Source organism: Mustelus asterias, chromosome 1, assembly GCF_964213995.1.
Source record: "Mustelus asterias chromosome 1, sMusAst1.hap1.1, whole genome shotgun sequence".
Classification (NCBI taxonomy): domain Eukaryota; kingdom Metazoa; phylum Chordata; class Chondrichthyes; order Carcharhiniformes; family Triakidae; genus Mustelus; species Mustelus asterias.
Genome location: NC_135801.1, coordinates 7,740,237 through 7,760,314, shown reverse-complemented (window position 1 = coordinate 7,760,314; position 20,078 = coordinate 7,740,237). Strand labels below are relative to the sequence as shown.

The following is a 20,078-nucleotide window of genomic DNA, read 5'->3' as shown; positions in this document are numbered from 1 at the left end:
AATAAATTAGTCAGACACTATTTTCCTTTCATGGACCCATGCTGACTCTGCTTGATTAGATTATGATTTTTCAAATAGAACATAGAACAGTATGGCACAGAACAGGCCCTTCGGCCCACGATGTTGTGCCAATGGTATGTTGTCCTCCTTTGCAAGAGGATGTGAGTACAGGAGCAAAGACGTCTTACTGCAGCTGTACAGGGCCTCAGTGAGACCACACCTGGAGTAGTGTGTGCAGTTTTGCTCTCCTTATCTGAGAAAGCATTGAAGAAAATTGCTCACTGTGAACAACCCTAAAAAAGCTGACTGATGTTTCATTCTAGATTCTCGGAGGGGGAGAGAGAGAGAAATTTAAGAGAAATCACAGACTGAATGAGTGAGAAAAAGGGAGTGACAGAGATCAAGAGGGGGACCGAGAGATCGTGAGTGAAAGAAATATATTAGTCAGAGCGCATAGGAAAAGGAGGGTTGGAATTTGTGAGCCTTGCTTTATGGAAAGCTTTAGTGTTTGGTCAGAATGTTAATACGGTGAAGTTTGGAGCCTCTGGGATGAAAGCTGTCTGAATGCAGATTCTATCTCATTGTAACGTTAATGTAATGTGCTGCTATTACGTCTTTAATTCCAGTGTTTTTCCAACAGTGCAAGTGAAGCTAATAGTTACCTGCTCTTTGCCTCTCTTCCTCTCCCATTTTGATTTGGGGTGTCACATTGGCAGTTTTCCAATCCTCTGGTACTTTTCCAGAAACCTGACTTGGAACTGTAGCACTGTTCTGTCACTGGGTCAAGAACCTGGATCTCCCTCACAACAGCATTGTGGTTGTACTTGCACCAAATGGACTGCAGCGGTTGAAGAATTCAGCTCACCACTGCCTTCTCGAGGGTAATTGGGCATGGGCAATGAATGTTGGCCCAGCCAGCGAAGCCCACATACCTTAGACCATAAGACATAAGAGCAGAATTAGGCCACTCAGCCCATCGAGTCTGCTCCGCCATTCAATCATGGCTGATATTTTTCTCATCCTCATTCTCCTGCCTATTCCCCATAACCCCTGATCCCCTTATTGATCAAGAACCTATCGATCTCTGCCTTAAAGGCACTCAATGACCTGGCCTCCACAGTCTTCTGTAGCAAAGAGCTCAACAGATTCACCACTCTCTGGCTGAAGAAATTCCTCCTCATCTCTGTTTTTAAAGGATCGTCCCTTTAGCTGAGGTTGTGTCCTATGGTTCTAGATTTTCCTTCTAGTGGAAGCATCCTCTCCACGCCCACTCTATCCAGGTCTTGCAGTATCCTGTAACTTTCAATAAGATCCCCCCTCGTCCTTCGAAACTCCAGTGAGCACAGACCCAGAGTCCTCAACCATTCCTCATACGACAAGCTTTTCATTCCAGGGATCAGTCTTGTGAACCTCCTTTGGACCCTTTCCAAGGCCAGCACATCCTTCCTTATATATGGGGCCCAAAACTGCTCACAATACTCCAAAGGGGGTCTGACCAGAGCCTTGTATAGCCTCCGAAGTACATCCCTGCTCTTGTATTCTAGCCCTCTCAACATGAATGCTAACATTGCATTTGCCAACTAACAACTGAACCTGCACGTTAACCTTAAGAGAATCTTGAACAATGATCCCAATTCCCTTTGTGTCTCTGATTTTCCCATTTAGAAAATAGTCTATGCCTCCATTCCTCCTTCCAAAGCACATAACCTCTCACTTTTCCATATTGTATTCCATCTGCCACTTCTTTGCCCACTCTCCTAACCTGTCCAAGTCCTTCTGTAGCCCCCCAGCTTCCTCAATACTACCTGTCCCACTACATATCTTTGTATTATCTGCAAACTTCAGTTCTTCCCTCCAAATCGTTAATGTATTTTGTGGAAAATTGTGGTCCCAGCACTTACCCGAGGCACACCACTAGTCACCGGCTGCCATCCTTAAAAAGACCCCTTTATCCCCACTCTCTGCCTGTCAGCCAATCCTCTATCCATGCCAGGATCTTACCATTGACACCATGGGCTCTTATTAACAGTCTCCTATGCGGCACCTTGTCAAAGGCCTTTGTGAAATCTAAATAAATCACATCCACTGGTTCTCCTTTAACTTCCTTGTTACCTCCTCAAAGAACTCTAACAGATTTGTCAGACATGACCTCCCTTGATGAAGCCGTGCTGACTCAGTCTTATTTTATCATGCATTTCCAAGTACTCTGCGATCTCATCTCTAATAATGGACACTCAAATCTTGACCAATGACTGAAGTCAGGCTAACCGGTCTATAATTTCCCTTCTGCTGCCTCCCTTCCTTATTAAATAGCGGTGTTACATTAGCTACTTTCCAGTCCTCTGGGATCCTCCCTGTCTCCAGTGATTGCTGAAAGATCACCACCAATGCCTCCCCAATTTCCTCAGCTATCTCTTTTAGAACCCTGGGGTGTATTCCATCTGGTCCAGGTGACTTATCCACCTTCAATTTCCCCAGAAGCTTCACCATAGTGATGGCCACAACACTCACCTGTGTCCCCTGATTCTCTTGGAGCTCTGGCATCCTATTGGTGTCTTCCACTGTGAAGACTGATGTAAAGTAACTATTCAGTTCCTCTGCCATTTCTCTGTTTCCTATTATTACTTCTCCAGCCTCATTTCCAGTGGTCCAATATCTATTTTTGCCTCTCTTACCTTTTATGCATTGAGAAAACTCTTCCCATCTTCCTTTATATTACTAGCTAGCTTACGCTCGTATTTCATTGAATGAATGGAAAAAAAAGTCCACTCACCTGATGAAGGAGCAGCGCTCCAAAAGCTCATGATTACAAATAAACCTGGTGGACTTTAACCTGGTGTTGTGAGACTTAGAATCATAGAAACCCTACAGTGCAGAAAGAGGCCATCTGACCCATCAAGTCTGCACCGACCACAATTCCACCCAGGCCCTACCCCCATATCCCTACATATTTACCCGCTGATCCTCTAACCTACGCATCTCAGGATACTAAGGAGCAATTTTAGCACGGCCAATCAACCTAGCTTGCATATCTTTGGAGTGTGGGAGGAAACCAGAACACCTGGAGGAAACCCACACAGACACGAGGAGAATGTGCAAACTCCCCACACACAGTAACCCAGGTCCCTGGAGCTGTGAAGCAGCAGTGCTAACCACTGTGCTACCGTGCGCCCCTTACTAATTACTGCTTACTGTCTACCCCAGTCCAACACTGGCATCTCCGCTCCATAAATTTTGATAACGAAGGAAATAAAGGAGAGTATTAAAATAAAAACAGCTGCGTACAGAGTGGCCAAAAATAGTGGAGAAACAAGTGATTGGGAAAAATTTAAGAAACAACAAAGAGAGACTAAGAAAGCGATAAAGAAAGGAAGGATAGACTATGAAGCTAGGCTAGCAATTAATATAAAAAATGATAGTAAAAGTTTTTATAAATATATAAAAAGGAATAGAGTGGCTAGAGTGAATGTTGGACCCTTGGAGGACGAGAGGGGGGAGTTAATAGTGGGAAATGAGGATATGGCTGAGTCTTTAAATAAGTTTTTTGGGTCGGTCTTCACGGTGGAGGACACAAATAGTTTGCCAAATATTAACGATAGAGGGTTGGCAGCAGGAGAAATACTTAATACAATTAATGTTACCAGAGAGGCAGTGCTGGGTAGACTAATGGGACTGAAGGTGGATAAGTCCCCGGGTCCGGATGGAATGCATCCCAGGGTATTGAAAGAAATGTCAGAGGTAATAGTGGATGCGTTAGTGATTATTTATCAAAACTCGTTGCATTCTGGGGTAGTGCCGGTTGATTGGAAAACGGCTAATGTTACGCCGCTGTTTAAAAAAGGAAGGAGACAAAAGGCGGGTAACTATAGGCCGGTCAGCTTAACGTCTGTAGTAGGGAAAATGCTGGAATCCATTATTAAAGAGGAGATAGCAGGGCATCTGGATAGAAATGGTTCGATCAATCAGACGCAGCATGGATTCATGAGGGGAAAGTCGTGCTTGACGAACATGTTGGATTTTTATGAAAATGGAGTATAACGTTGATGGAGGAGAACCGGTGGATGCGGTGTTTTTGGATTTCCAAAAGGCGTTTGATAAGGTGCCCCATAAAAGGCTACTGAAGAAGATTAGGGCACACGGAGCTGGGGGTAGTGTGTTAAAGTGGATTGGGGACTGGCTACCCGACAGGAAGCAAAGAGTCGGAATAAATGGGTGTTTTTCCGGTTGGAGGAAGGTAACTAGTGGCGTGCCGCAGGGATCGGTACTCGGGCCGCAACTATTTACCATTTGTATAGATGATCTGGAGGAGGGGACGGAGTGTAGGGTAACGAAGTTTGCAGACGACACAAAGATAAGTGGAAAAGTGAATCGTGTGGAGGACGGAGAAGATCTGCAGAGAGATTTGGACAGGCTGAGTGAGTGGGCGAGGATATGGCAAATGGAGTATAACGTTGATAAATGCGAGGTTATACACTTTGGAGGAAATAATAACAAATGGGATTACTATCTCAATGGAAACAAATTAAAACATGCTACCGTGCAAAGGGACCTGGGGGTCCTTGTGCATGAGACGCAAAAGCCCAGTCTGCAGGTACAACAGGTGATCAAGAAGGCAAATGGGATGTTGGCCTATATTGCGAGGGGGATAGAATATAAAAGCAGGGATGTCTTGATGCACCTGTACAGGGCATTGGTGAGGCCGCAGCTGGAATACTGTGTGCAGTATTGGTCCCCTTATATGAGGAAGGATATATTGGCATTGGAGGGAGTGCAGAGAAGGTTCACCAGGTTGATACCGGAGATGAGGGGTTTGGATTATGAGGAGAGGCTGAGGAGATTGGGTTTGTACTCGTTGGAGTTTAGAAGGATGAGGGGGGATCTTATGGAGACTTATAAGATAATGCGGGGGCTGGATAGGGTGGAGGCGGAGAGATTCTTTCCACTTAGTAAGGAAGTTAAAACTAGAGGACACAGCCTCAAAATAAAGGGGGGTCGGTTTAAGACAGAGTTGAGGAGGAACTTCTTCTCCCAGAGGGTGGTGAATCTCTGGAATTCTCTGCCCACTGAGGTGGTGGAGGCTACCTCGCTGAATATGTTTAAAGCGCGGATGGATGGATTCCTGATCGGTAAGGGAATTAAGGGTTATGGGGATCAGGTGGGTAAGTGGTACTGATCCACGTCAGATCAGCCATGATCTTATTGAATGGCGGGGCAGGCTCGAGGGGCTAGATGGCCTACTCCTGCTCCTATTTCTTATGTTCTTATGTTCTTATAAAACAGAGATAAGAGAATAGCCTCTTGAATTCACCTTTCTCATGGCAAACCATATGCACCACTCCAGCTTGTACGTTTTATAACTTTACAGCCATTAGTCTGAAATTACACTGCAACTTAAAATGACTTCTGTAGGGTTGACTTGCAATGTGACAGCAGAGGGGCCTTTTCTCACATTTCAAATATATTTTGTCAGTATAAGGTACTCAACCAAATTATTAGCTATGCTTTGTGGGATGATTGGTTGCTACAAATGAAGCACCCAGTTTGTCAGCCATGCGCAAAGCAACCTAGATTTTGAAGCATAAGCTGTTGGATTTGTTATGAGACAATGAGTCTTGTACTTTCAACCTTTGTTCCAAGTCAGTGCGAATTAAATCTCATTTTGATGCCAAAATGGGCACAAGGTAATATTTTTGCTTCCTATAACAAGGATTTCAGCTTGAAATTCTTTTATAATGGACAAAAGTTATTGCATCCAATCCACCTAAACACTTTATCAGAACAGAGGAAATTCTGATCAACTTGTGGAACTATCAAAGAAAAACTTCCTAATTTGGTGGCATAGGACAAATTAATTGGAACATCAGGAGAATGATCCATGATCAGGACAATCAGCTATGATTGAATGGCGGAGCAGGTCCGATGGGCTGACTGGCCTAATTCTGCTCCTATGTCTTATGGCCTTATGAGAATGTGTTCAGCACATTAAAATGTGCTGAGTGTTGGTGCTACGATGGAGCTGGGAACGTTGGAGTGAAACATCTGTATCCCATCACTTCCCTGGTAGTTGGCTCAACCTATGGCTGCGTGATGCACATAACTTGTTTTCTGAGTGCATTGTGATTTCTATGTGTATTTATCATTGCTTTTTCCCTGAATGATTTTTTCTACCTTTTAATTCCAGTTTTGAGACTGATTGTAACAATTTTAATACTGGATTTGGAGAATATCTAGTGATGTAATTAGTGAAGTTAGATATGGGCCCACACATTTGTAATCTCTCCTAAAAACTAGAGAGAGGACCCCCAAACCATAATATTCCATTAATTTTATCACAACATTTTTATTTTCACTGTCCTTTTGTGAGATTTGAAGTAACTGATGGATAACGGTGTTGTGGTTTTGTGTACAATCCACTTTTGTTGTATTCATTTATTTGCACAAGTCTTATCCAGCCTCATGTCTGTATACCATTTAACATCTTTCAGAAATGGTCCGATTGACTTTCCATCTGATGACGATGAACAGCTTTCCCCAAAAGCAAATGTGTCTTCCCCAGACTGCAGTAGCTCATCTCACTTTAATACTGACTTGGGGGACTCTACTGTCACCAAAGTACATAAACTGAAAGAAATATTTCCAAATAGAACAGATGCTGAACTAATGCAGGTAAGTAGAATGTGGTAAAAGGTTTGCTTTTGAATGACTTAAACTACTGGATGTGCTTATTATTGAATTATACTTTATAGAGGATGACTGTTTTTGATCCTTGGTTTGCACTGATCCCAGCCATGTTAATTTTGTAGGGACTTTGGCCTTCAATGTCTTGAACAAGAAAGGAAGGAAGAATAATTAATCAAGCATTCCTTCTTTTCTTTGTTATCCAATGGCCCTTTGTTTAGAAAATGCAATAAGGACGTGATCCAGCGTGCTGCCGATACCAGCTGTAGAGTGATCGTCCAGATGAACTTTGAGCGAACTACTGTTATGCATACATTACTAGTTCAGTGTGAGTTGTCATTTCAGAAAGGCAAAGAGGAAACTGAAGAACAAAAATAATTGAATGTTGTTTAATTTCAGAGACTAAATACCTGGGTGCCAATTTAATGACAGCATTCAACCCGGGCCAATTTTCAGGTTTCGGGGGTATAACATTGTGAAACCTGACTGGCACCATTTGAGTCAGGTGTGTTTCTCCCCAATATTCATCGGGTACAACCAAAGTGTCAGATTCTGCCTGAAAACTGGTGTGTTTCTCCCCAGAGATTTCCCATCCAAATCTTGCGGGGGGCCGTGTTTTGTGCCTTCATTATGCGGGGCAGGGCCTAAAGATGTCAGCAAGCCCGGCTCTGCAGAGATTCCAGGTGCTCCAAACTCAAAACCATGTTAAAGACCCTTGTCTCCCCCCAAATCGCCAGCATCAGGTCTTCGGGACAATGAGTCCCTGCTATGAGGTTGCCTATAGGCCCTGCTCCCTCTGGCCCCATCCCTTGGCAGTGCCAGGCCACTGCCCAGTCCCTGACCACCTGGGGACTATCTTGGCCTCTGAGCCCCTGACATGGCTAGTGAACAGAGACCAGACATGATGACCATGAACCTGATGATGTCACTGGCAGGGACAGGGAAGAATTCAAGCTGAGATCTCCCTGTTGCAAATCCTGTTATTTTTAAAGTTAGTTTATTAGTGTTACAACTAGGCTTACGTTAACACTGCAACAAAGTAACCGTGAAAATCCCGTAATTGCCACACTCTGGTGCCTGTTCGGGTACACTGAAGGAGAATTTAGCGTAGCCGATGCACCTAACCAGCACGTCTTTCAGACTGTGGGAGGAAACTGGAGCACCTGGAGGAAACTCACACTGACGCGGGGAGAACGTGCAAACTCCACACAGACAATGTTCTGTCTTGTTAAATTTCTCAAGAACCCTAACCCGAGGCCGGGAATCAAACCCAGGTCCCGGGCGCTGTGAGGCAGCCCTAATTTCCGGCCATAAGGGGATTTGCGCCTGCATCGAAAGGGGCTAGACAATTGCCCCCATTGTCTATCTGTCATTTTAGTGACTAGATTTTTTGCTTAAGAAATGAGGTAGGATTGAACTTTGTCTACAAAAGCTTACCAACTTTTGATCAATAGTTATTATGATGTGGAATAAAATTATTTGCAGAAACATTGGTAGCCAGTGTTTTTAATCTGCATCTGACAAATTTTAATTGAGGAAATAACAATTGATTTTGATAAGTATCAACCAAACTCTATTGAGCAGCTTTTAAAAGCCTATTTGTATTATTTATGTTGACTCATAGGCTTGGTTTGTTTAGGACTCCATTCTACTGCAGCACTGTGATTGAATATTAACTGCCCTCTTTGGCCCAGCAGTCAGCTGTTTGACACCAGCCATTCTAACTAGTCATGGTCAATAAATGCTAGTCTTTGGGAATAAAGTAATGTTAGAAAATTGGAGGTTGTCAGATTTTTGACAAGGGCATAGATATGAGTAACAGAAGGAATGGCTAGGTGCAGATACAGTTTATTGTGGAGAAGTGTGGAGCACTGCATTTTGGAAGCAAGAATAATTGCCAGAAATTAGTGTAATGAGAGTTATAAGGGGAATAAATTATTCATAATTATAGCCAGCATGACTGAAGTTAATATATCTCAATGCAAGTAAGGATTAGTTTGGCATGGGCATGGAAAGACAACCCCTTTTTTTTAATGTTCTATCTTGTTAAATTTCTCAAGAATCGCTGGATTTAAAAGAAATAGTTATAGAATGGGTAGCTGGTGACAAATATTTGTTTATATTTTAATGTTTGATTATTGTACTGGTTTTTTAAAAAACACACCAGCTGAGAGTAAATGATAAGTGTTCAGTGTTGTCAATAGAAGATACATGGGGTAAAGTAACACACTGGTGTTTTTCTTCTGTTAATTTGTATTTTTTCTATATTTTCTAGCCAACTGTCTCCTCTCTTCGCTTGCAAAGTCACTGACTCACTTTTAGCCATATAAATAGTGAAAGGGTAGTTTTTTAAAAAAAGGAATGGGGATGATTTGGGATCAAAAAAGGATGTGCACATTGGATGTAGGGGGCATGGCTATGGTATTAAATTAATGCTTTGCATCTGTCTTTACCAAGGAACAAGATGCTGCACAGGTCATAGAAAAGGAGGAATTAATTTAGACATTTGAAAGGTTTAAAATTGAAAGGAAGAGATATCGGATAGGCTGTCTGTACTTTTTGTGATCAGATCCACGACATGATGGGATGCATCCAAGGATACTAAGGAGTGGAAATTGTGGAGGCACTGGCCATAATTTTCTAGTCTTCCTTAGACTTGGGCGTGGTGCCAGTGAATTGCAGTTGTTAAAACCTTGATCAAATAAGTCCCAGCAACGACAGGCCAGTCAGTTAAACCTGGTGGTAGGAAGCTTCCAGAAACAACAATTTGGGTCAAAATTAATTGTCACTTGGACAAATGCAGGTTAATTAAAGAAAGTCAGCACAGATTTGTCATGGGCAAATTGTGCTTTTACTAGCTTGCTGGAAATTTTTGATGAGTGAGCGGAAGGTTGTTGAGGGTGTGCTATTGTAGTGATGTACATGTTGTTCCAGAAGGCATTTGATAAAGTGCCACACAACAAACATGGGCCTAGTTGTAGCTCAGAGTAAAACGGATAGTAGCAACATGGAAACGAAATTGGCTAAGTGGTAGGAAACGGAAGAAGTGGTTAATGGATATTTTTCAGACTGGAGGAAGGTTTATCATGGGGTTCCAGGGGTCGATGTTAGGACCCTTGCTCTTCCTGAACAATATTAATGACCTAGTCTTGGTGTAGAGGATGAAATTTGAAAGGTTTGCTGATTTGGAAACACTGCGAAGAGGATTGTGTAGAACTTTGAAAGGAAATAAGAGGTTGGTAGATGGCCAGGCAAATGGCAGATGGAATTTAATGCAGAGAAGTATGATGTGGTTTCGCTTTGGTAGGTAGAACACCGAGGGACAATTTAAAATAAATAGTCCAATTCTAAAACGGGTGCAGGAGCAGAGGGATCTGGGTGTTTTTTTTCGCAAAAATCATTGAAGTTGGCAGGCCAGTTTGGGAGCACAATTATAAAGCATACAACATCCCAGGCTTTATTAACAGGGGCATGGTGTCTCAAAGCAAGGAAGTTTTATGTTAAATTTATAGAACAGTGGTCTGAGTGTTGCTTCCAGTTCTGGGCAACACAATTTAGGAAAGATGTGAAGGCATCTGAGTGAGTGCCAAAAAGATTCACAACAGTGGTCCCAGGATTGAGCAACTTCAGCTATGTAGATAGGTTGGAGAAGTTGGGACTGCTTTACTTGGAGGAGAGAAGGTTGAAAGGAAATTTGATAGAGGTATTGAAAATCAAGAAGGGCCTGGACAGAGTAGGTAGGGAAAACTGTTCCCATTGGTGGAAGGGCTGAGAACAAGAAGACACAAATTTAAGGTAATTGGCCAAAGAAGCAATGACGTGAAGAAAATCTTTTTCACAGAACGAGTTGCTATGATCTGGAATGCACTGCCTGAGAATGGTAGAGGCACGTTCAATTGAGGCATTCGAGGGGGTTTTCATAAAAGGAAGAATGTGCCAGACTTTAGGAAGAAGGCCTGGGAGTCGTGCTCGATACGTTGTTCGTGGGGAGAACTGTGCAGGCACAATGGGCTGAATGGCCTGCTTCTGTGCTGTAACAATTTTTGGATTCTGGGTATGATTCCATAGGTCGCATTTAATATCGCAAATGATTACTATTCATGTGCGAGCATTTACAGCCAGCCTTAGCAGATTGTTTAACTGTGAAGAATACCACTACCAAATTCAATCCTACACTTGTCCAACATTTATTCATGCTCTTCCAGCAGGGATACTCTGGATCTGTAGCAGGAATCGGAGATGTTTTTGCTTTGCACCTTCTCAACAGAGATGTTCACACTCTGTACAGAACAGAAAAGAACATTAGACCTCAGCTAGTCCTTGAATAAACTCTCTGAAGCATTGGAATGTAGGGATTTCTGACTGATACGTTTGGTGTGACATTCCATACAGGATGGATTCACTAAGTTCTTTCTCTCTGCCACCTTTTCTCTCATTTTCCTTCTCGCCCACCTAGGTAATTGAATCAACAAGTACACTGGATGGAGCTGTAGCTTCGGGATTAATCCTGTTTGGAGAAGACGGTAAGGCCACTTCATTCTTGTGCCTTCCTTTAAATGGCATGTCTTAATACACGCAGCAATTATTTTCAAGTGCCTAACCTTCTAAGAATCATGAGAAATGATACTTTGCTAAAATTTATTCCATAAAACATGTCTTGGAAATATTTAGTCCTATTTAAGCTTACGACTGAAACATAATTCTGACTAGTTTCCATTTGGCGAAACCTACTTAGCATTTGCCACACTAATTTACTTTCCATAAAACACAGATATTTCCCTCAACTCTTGAGAGATTAGTAACTGACTAATTGTGAAAGTATGTCTTTGCATTCTACAATCCTACTAAAGATTGACTGACTTTACATACAGCCAAACAGATGTGCTGTTTGATGTGATCTGCCAGTCTTTGGGGTCTGGGCGACAACTATTCTTTGGTTCATTGCCAAGGGTAATGCCTTGATCGATTTAGAGTCTGCTTGGTTTGCATTAGAACAAAGCTTGGCAATTAACTGAGATAATAACAGAAAATGCTGGATAAGCTCAGCAGGTCTGGCAACTTCTGCAGAGAGAAAAGCAAAACCGAATTAGTGTTTAGAGTCTATTGGCAGTTAACTGTCACTCCATGGCAACATCTCTATCACAATTCACTGCCAGCCAATCGGTGCTCACTTCTCATGAAGTATAAATTATTGTTCCCTTTACATTTGGTATTCTTGCAAATTGTACTGATGAGTACACGATGAAAAGCTTTGACAACGTGCCTTTTTTTAAGTGATGCCAAACGACTATAAAGTATTGTGTGCGAATCAAATGCAGTTTGTAAAGGCTCGATTTGCAGATATCACAGCTGCAGAGGGCACACTCGCCTCCACATGCAGTCATAGTGTCCGTAACGTCACTGCCAGTGAGTGCACTCGCTGTAAGACTAGGACCATCTGTAATATTGAGCTGTTTATTTAAGCAAGTAAGCGCCAATAAAATGTTTTTTCACATCTATCCTTGATGTGCAGAGTCTTACATGATCTGTGATATCATTCAGACAGCTTAATATTATGGTTATGGGCTGCAGTTTTCACAGAATATTGATCCCCAAAAACACCAGTTTAAAAATCCTTGGATCATGACTGCAATTTGACCTAAGTGCTTCACTCAGCCCCATTGTCAACCCTTGGCCACCTTGCATGCTGCTTCACTGGCAGTTCCACATCTGACCGCTTACTACCTCCTGCTCACGATGTACAAGGCAGGGTAGGTATAGCAGAGGATCTGCACATGCGACAGCTGAGGATTGGGAGCAGGAAGTTGTGAGAGCAAGGCAGAAAAGGGTCAGGATTGGAGCAGGAAGTGGATGGCGGGCATTCAACAGAGGAACTGCAATGCACTAATGTATGGAGTAGGTGCTGACCTGTTGTAGTTTAGTATCAAGCAACAGTATTGTACAATATGTTTGTACAGTTGGCTTGTGAAATGCTAAACAATCTTTCCTGTGATGTAGCCACTTTTTGTTAATGATGCAAACGGGTAAACATAATGAACTATAGTGTCAAATACATAAATAGTCCCTTTATTTTAAATAAACAATGCTGGTACAGTAAGCAATTAAGTTGGTGAATGGTAAATTAGCAGTTGTTGGATTGGAGTACAAGAGTAAGGAAGTCTTAAATGTATAGAGCTCTAATTAGACAACATTTTGTGTAAAATTTTGATCATGCTTGCCTTAGAGGTGGTGCAGTGAATGATCATAGAACAGTTCCAGGGATGAGGAGAGATTCCGGTTCTGGCTTCTTACATATTCCTGGTTTTAATCGCTCAACAGTTGTCAAATATGCCTTCAGCAGGCAAGACCCTGAGTTTGAGAATTCCCTCCCTAAACCTTTCTTTGTTCCTTTTCAGGTGCTTCATAAAGCACCTTTGGTCACCAATTCTAATATCTTGTTATGTAGTTTGGTGTCAGATTTTGTCTTGATGGCACTCTGAAGCGGGGACGTTTTAGTATATTGAAGGTGCTGTAAAAGTAGCAGTATTGGCTTATGTTCTCTTTGAATTAAAAGAATAATAGGTGAACCCATTAAAACGCACGAGACTCTGCAAGAATCTGACAAGTTGTTTTCCCCTGCTGGAGATATTAGATCTAGATTAGGGGGTCACCAATTATGACTGAGACGAGATGTTTCTTCACAGAATGTTGTGAATCTCTGTCGGTCTATATGCAAGAGTACTGTGGTTGCTCAGTTGAGTATATTCAAGGCTGGGATTAATATGTATTTAGACACTAACGGGATCAAGGAACATGATAAGAACGGAGAATTGAGATAGGTGAGCCATGATCTTATTGAGTAGTGCAGCAGGCTCAAGGGGCTGCCTTCTATTTCTTAGGACAACGTTCACATGTGTGATGACCTTTAGAAGTATTTGTTTTCTGCTTATTTCCATACCCCTGCAAATCCAGTCCAGTTTCCAAGCTGGAAGAATGATGTTTAAATATTTCATGCCTTCATAGTTTACTGTCTCTTCAGATATTAAATATTTTGAAAGCTCCTTGTGTCATTGTGATCCATGTTGGTTGAGTAAAGAGCAATATATGGTTTTACACAAGTGCCTTTTTTCTGTTTTCTATTGCAGAGTACTTGTAAATATTTTCTTTAACAGGACAAAAAAATTGAACGACCTCCACAGAAATTTATCTTCAAAAATGTATTTACATATAAACAATAGCTAAAACTTCATCCTGATTATTCTTCTATATTCTGAATTGTTTGGGGCAGTTTAGGCAATTTGCCATCCTTTTAAGTTCAGAAGAAAAAATAGTTTCCCTATTTGTAATGTTCATTTGACATCATAATCCGCTGCGAGTGTGTTAAATTTCATCGTTCTAACTTGTCTATTGTACACTTGAGTATGTATGCCAGATGAGAGATTCACACCCAGCTACTGTACAAATTCAAATGTCTTTCTATAAAAGTCATTTAAGGAGTTTGGCTTGTGTAGAAATATATATGAGTTCATACTGTAGATGGAAGAGTAAACATCTTTACCAGGCACATTCATGGGCATAAAAGAGAGGTGTGCTATAAATGTGCATTTTTCTACTTTCATTTTTGTTGCATCTAATTGTTGACACTCGGGCAATGTAAACAAGATATGGGCTGGAATTTTACCGCCCTACCTGCCACGGGAATCGGAGTGGACAAGGGGCAGACAATGGAAAGTCCGTTGACCATGGCAGGATTTTATGGTATTGGGATGAGCGAAGCCATAAAATCCCGCTCATGGTGTGCACCACCACAATCAGAGAAATTGAGCTCATGTTCCAGCAACATAAACCAAAGAAAACTAGAAAGTTGGCCACCTTTTTGGTTAGCGAGAGTCTGAATTGCAATGGTAGAGTACCCTTTATCAGGAAACAAGGAAGGTCAACGTTCTTGGGGCAAGTAGGGATGTGCAGTAAATGTCAATCCTGCCCATATCCTGACACTTTTTTTCCACAGGATTTGCTACTTTAAAAAAACATTAATTTCAAAACTATTGTCCTTGTGCAGTTTTTTGTGGAACTGGGTACAAGAAAAGCTATTGTTTTATTAAAAAAGTTGGTTTGTACAGCCGAGTAACCTGCAACAAGCATTGCAGTATTGCTTCAGACGACAACATATTTGTATAACCACTTTAACATAAACACTGAAATTCTACTGCCCCACCCACCACTGAATTGGGGCAGACAACAGAAATGTCCGTTGACCTTGGATGGGAATTTCTAGTCTAACTCGAGTGAGGCCTTAAAACCGTGCCCAAAATATTCTGTCAGCAATACTGATGTAATTACAAATTGCAGAATCTGCACAAAAGTTTTTAAAATATCGATTTTCATCAAGTTTTACAGATAATAGTTTTACAGTTTATTTATTGATGTCAGAGGTAGGCTTGTGTTAACACTGCAATGAAGTTAGTGAAAACCCCTAGTCGCCACACTCCGTCTGTTCGGGTTGCACTGAGGGAGAATTTAACATGGCCAATGCACCCAACCAGCACGTCTTTCGGACTGTGGGAGGAAACCCACATAGACACTGGAAGAACGTGTGGTCTCCGCACAGACAGTGACCCAAGCCAGGAATCAAACACAGGCCCCTGATGCTGTGAGGCAGCAGTGCTAACCACTGTACCACCGTGCTGCCCATTAGTGCCCACTTGCAAGAGACTTCAGACTGAATTGTGCTCATTCTCATTACTTCATTGAGCTATAAAATTGTGTATTCTTCATAATGCGTATGTTTAATAATACATTGATAATTTAGAGATAAATTATCTAGCTGCCATTGGTGCATTTTCCTGGACTGCCATTTCTATCGGAGATGCCAGCGTTGGACTGGGGTGGGCACAGTAAGAAGTCTCTCAACACCAGGTTAAAGTCCAACAGGTTTATTTGGTGTCACGAGCTTTCGGAGCGCTGCTCCTTCATCAGGTGAATGATGAAGGAGCAGCATTCCGAAAGTTTGTGATGCCAAATAAACCTGTTGGACTTTAACCTGGTGTTGTGAGACTTCTTACTGATTTCTATAGGAATTTTGTGTTGCTGGCGTTTTCCGAGTATTGTTGTCCCAACCTTGTTTCTCTAAAGGGTGTTAAAGGAATGTTTGTGTAAAACTTCTATTTTGTGTGGATCTGATTCAAGCAGTGTGTTTTTTGCCAGAGGATGAACTGTATAAATCGCTGACGTGTTCAAAGCAGTTAGTTGTAAGTTAAAATCAAAATGCTGGAAACACTAAGGAGGTATGTGGGGAGAGGAACAGAGTTAACATTTCAGGTCAACTTCCTTTTCATTAGAACTGGGAGAAGTACAAATGTAATAGATTTTAAGCAACTGAAGGAATTTTTGGGGGAATTTGGGAAAAATAACAAGGGGAGGTTGGAGATAGGGTGTAAAACAAGAGAGATTAAATGACACAGTTGGTGGAATAGGGCTATAAAGAGTGGTAATTGGACAAGTAAGGCAACAAAAGATGTATCTAGAGGAATTGTGAATGGAAGAATGGTGAAAAGCTGCCATCCAAAGGTAAAAGGAGGAAAGTTAGTAAGACCCAAACTTGCAACAATAAAGGAAGTAAAATGGGGACAAAGGATACGGTCTGAAATTGTTGAACTTGGTGTTGAGTCCAAAAGGCTGTATAGTGTATATTAGAAAGATGAAGTGCATTCGTTGAATGATGCATCTTCTGTTCCTTGTGTGGCTTAATGCACACTAGAAACCCAATTAAGATTACCGAACTGGCTTCACTGTAACACTGAGTAGAGGAGTTTACTAGTAATGATGGGTTTCTCCCAAATCGACATCCAGGATTGAAAAATATGTCACTTGTTGATGCTAACATGCCGCTAACATCAGTTGAGTGGATGCCATTGAGTTTGATATTTGAAATGGCAGTGAGGAAAATAATTTAAGTTGGAATCATTAAAATTCTTTTTTGTTTTTAGTACTTTTCTAAAACTTGACCTTTTATTGTATCTTACTGCAAGCTAACCTTTTAGACCTATCCAAATAAAACTTTGTACTATAGCTACTTATTGCAATATCAAACAGCATGTGTAAATAGTGTATACCATGCATGGGTGAAGCATAATGTAATCATACTCTGTAATAAGAATCAATTTTCTGCATTGATGATAGAGGTGGAGAAGGTTTTGGGTTTTTGTTGATCGGTTGACTGCATCATTATTATTTGCGTATTGATCTATCATCAGATAATAAACAAGACTGTGCTGAAGAGGCAGAGTCTTTTATGTAGGATGTTCATTTTACAGACTACAAATCTGACTAAATATCCTCCTCCTGCTGACACTTTAATTTTAAAGCTTATACTTGTATTTTCAGCCACCGCTCGGAAAAGGAAGCTGGAAATGCCTCAAAACAGCAGCTCCGAAGAAAGTGATGAGCTCCCTGTTTCTTTCAAGAAGAAGAAACCTAATCGTGTAGGTTTTCAATTTGAACTATCTGAAGGCTTCTCCATAAGAAATCTTCACAATTGCGATGCACAGAACTTGCAGAATGCTTGGAGTACAGGCACATCCATTAAATATTTCTTAAAATGGTTAAACTTTTATCATGCAAAAATATTTGACAAGAATGATAGTGAAATTCCCATAGTGCGCATTCTCTCCTTTTGAATCAGTTGGCATAATGGAAATGAACAAAGGAGGCTTAACTAGGAGGTGGAGGTCTTTTATCTACAGTTTTCATTTTACGAACTAACAAATTTGATTAAATATCCTCCTGCTGGTACTAAGGTTTCAACTTCTCAAGTTTAGTAGATCGATGCCTTTGCGAAGTTAGGTTATTAGGTTAGGCATTGCAAGAGATAAATGTAAATTTCTGCAATGCGGTTCCAGCCACCTAGTTTTTCTGGGAATCCTGAGTTTATTCCAATGTGCTATCGTACTTAATGAACTTTGCCTAGTAAATTGACTGTATGGGCATTCTAAAAATGTAAATTTTTTAGCTCTGTATTCAAAAAAATTTTTTTTAGTTTACTTCGAATTCATTATAGAACCATTGGCGCTTCAGATGGTTTTAGAGATAACTATAAAAGGACGGTAAAATAACCAAGTAAAAATCTGACCAATTCACTTGTGTTGTGGAAGGAAAAGCAAGGCAGGAGTAATAGATGTGCTGCAAAATTGATGAGTTATGGAGTCAGGACACAGATCAATCATGATCTCATTGAATTGCGGAACAGGCTCAATGGACAAAATGGTCATCCCCTCTTCCTAAAAGGTTCACTTCTAATGGCTAAGTTCTTGCAAAGTTCATATTTTTTTAGGCTGCGTTAGCAGCAATGCTTTGAACAGGCAAACTACTTCTGATTATACTAGCTCTATTGACCAAAGTGGCAGGAATGTTAAAGTTCAGATCAGTTCAGAATTTTGAAATTCTGAAACCATCTCTAATTCTTAATTGCAATATTGACAAGTGCCCTCCATTTTAACAGTGCACTGTAGACATTTCTTTGGGATTGTTGATAGACTGTGGTTAGAATTACAAATACAATTTGATGTCAAATGTGTCTGTGCCTGAAGCATGACCCTGTTCCAGATAATGTTTCATGTTACAACAGATACAGGGTGCTTGCTCTATTGGATCTGAAAGATCTAAAGTCGCTGAATTATACTGCACAAATACATTGTAAAAACTGTCTTGAGAAATAAGCACATACATTAGCTATTTAACCAAAGAAAAAAATAGTTATTTAAATTATTATCCTAATTTTGAAAGACTTGAAGATGCTAGAGGCCCAAAATGCTTTTTCCCTTGCTCTGTTTTGTTTCGCTTTCACACATTAGCTGCTTAAAAATTACATTGGGGAAATTGAAATGTTGACCATGTAAAAATATACCTATTTTTGTAGTCACGTGATTTTAATCCTGTTCATTTCTAATGCTATTCTGCTGACATTTCTGATCTTTGTTCCAAGAGAAAAAGGGTTATTTTTTCTGTTTATACTGGTTGTGTATTCACATGCAGCTTAGAGCAGTTTTTACCATTTAAATTTGCTTGATAATTTCTATTGTAATATGTTCGACATCACATTATGCCTCTATAAAGGGACAGGCCCTTGCAATCTCCATGGCAACAGATGGCCTTTTTTCCTTCAATTTGAAAATTGCTATGAAGATTTTCAGATTCTTTCTAGCAGTGAAACCCTATTGAGCAACACTTCATAATGCCAAAGCCATTCCTGGTCCTGTGCAAGTGCTTTGTTGAGTAGCTCTAGTTTATTTAATTTCTTGCTCTGGAACTTAAGAAAAGATGGTGATTAACACACAAGTCCAAGTTTGGTGTGCGTGATATTTTTGAAGTTGAGGTATTGCATTGTTTGAAGTGAAGGTTTTGAAGTTGTAAGATTGTTTCTGCAGCTGTGATGACTTCTACTATCGAATTGCTGAAGTGGCTTTAACAAGTGAGCTTAGTAGATGAATTTGGTTTTACTGGGCCTTTGCAGCAACTATTCCAAGCTGACTGATGCAGTCCTGGACCTTGAAACACGCCAGTTTGGAACACTTGGTCATAGACAACTCTTTGCACTGATGTTTATGCTGTACCTGAGCCTCCCAATCTTTCCCGTTATCAGCATAACTAGCTAATTTTGCATGCTTTCCAGTGGCTTTATATTCTTTTTATAATTGTGAAAGACTTAAGCAGATATGATCTAACAAAGGTTTGATACAGGATTTGCATAACTTCTACACTATCAATTCTCACCTGTTAGAAATAAACTCTAATACTTGATTTTCTCTATTTAATGGCTTTGTTAACTGGGGTTGCTACTTTTTAGTGATTTGTACTCCGATCTAGTAGGGATTTCATTGTTTTTCCTACCATCAACGTTAAGCTGACAGGTCTTTGCTTATCTAGTTGTGTTCTATCTCCCTTTTTAAATGCAAGTATTACACTAGCTATCTGCTCTAGCAATGCACCTTTTTCTAACACTAAGTTTCTATATCATAGAATCCCTACAGTGCACAAGGAGGCCCATTGAGCCTGTACCGTCAACTATCCCATCCAAGCCCTATCCCCATAATCCCACGTATTTGCCCTGCTAATCCCCCAGACACACGGGCAATTTAGCACGGCCAATCAACCTACCCAGCACATCTTTGGCATGTGGGAGGAAACGGGCGCACCCAAAGGAAACCCACAAGCACTGGGAGAACGTGCAACCTCCACAGTCACCTGGCTGGAATTGAACATGGGTCCCTGAGGCTGTGAGGCAACAGTACTAACAACCACTGTGCCGTCCATTAGTGTCTCTGCTATCTGTTCCCTTTTTAAAATGTTGCGATGTAATCTGTCGAGACCGTATGTTTTATCCATGTTGAGCTTGATTTAGATTTTTTTATGATGTCAGCGAG

General features: G+C 41.0%; 1 protein-coding gene across 1 annotated transcript in view; it reads left to right on the top strand.

Moving 5' to 3' along the window:
- Positions 1-20,078, top strand: part of LOC144491028 (SWI/SNF-related matrix-associated actin-dependent regulator of chromatin subfamily A containing DEAD/H box 1-like) — an 84,242-nt gene that overhangs the window by 10,659 nt on the left and 53,505 nt on the right. The window contains exons 3-5 of the mRNA XM_078208740.1: positions 6,486-6,666; positions 11,135-11,201; positions 17,044-17,141. Coding sequence (XP_078064866.1) covers positions 6,486-6,666; positions 11,135-11,201; positions 17,044-17,141 — 346 coding nt within the window. The remainder of the gene's footprint in view (positions 1-6,485; positions 6,667-11,134; positions 11,202-17,043; positions 17,142-20,078) is intronic.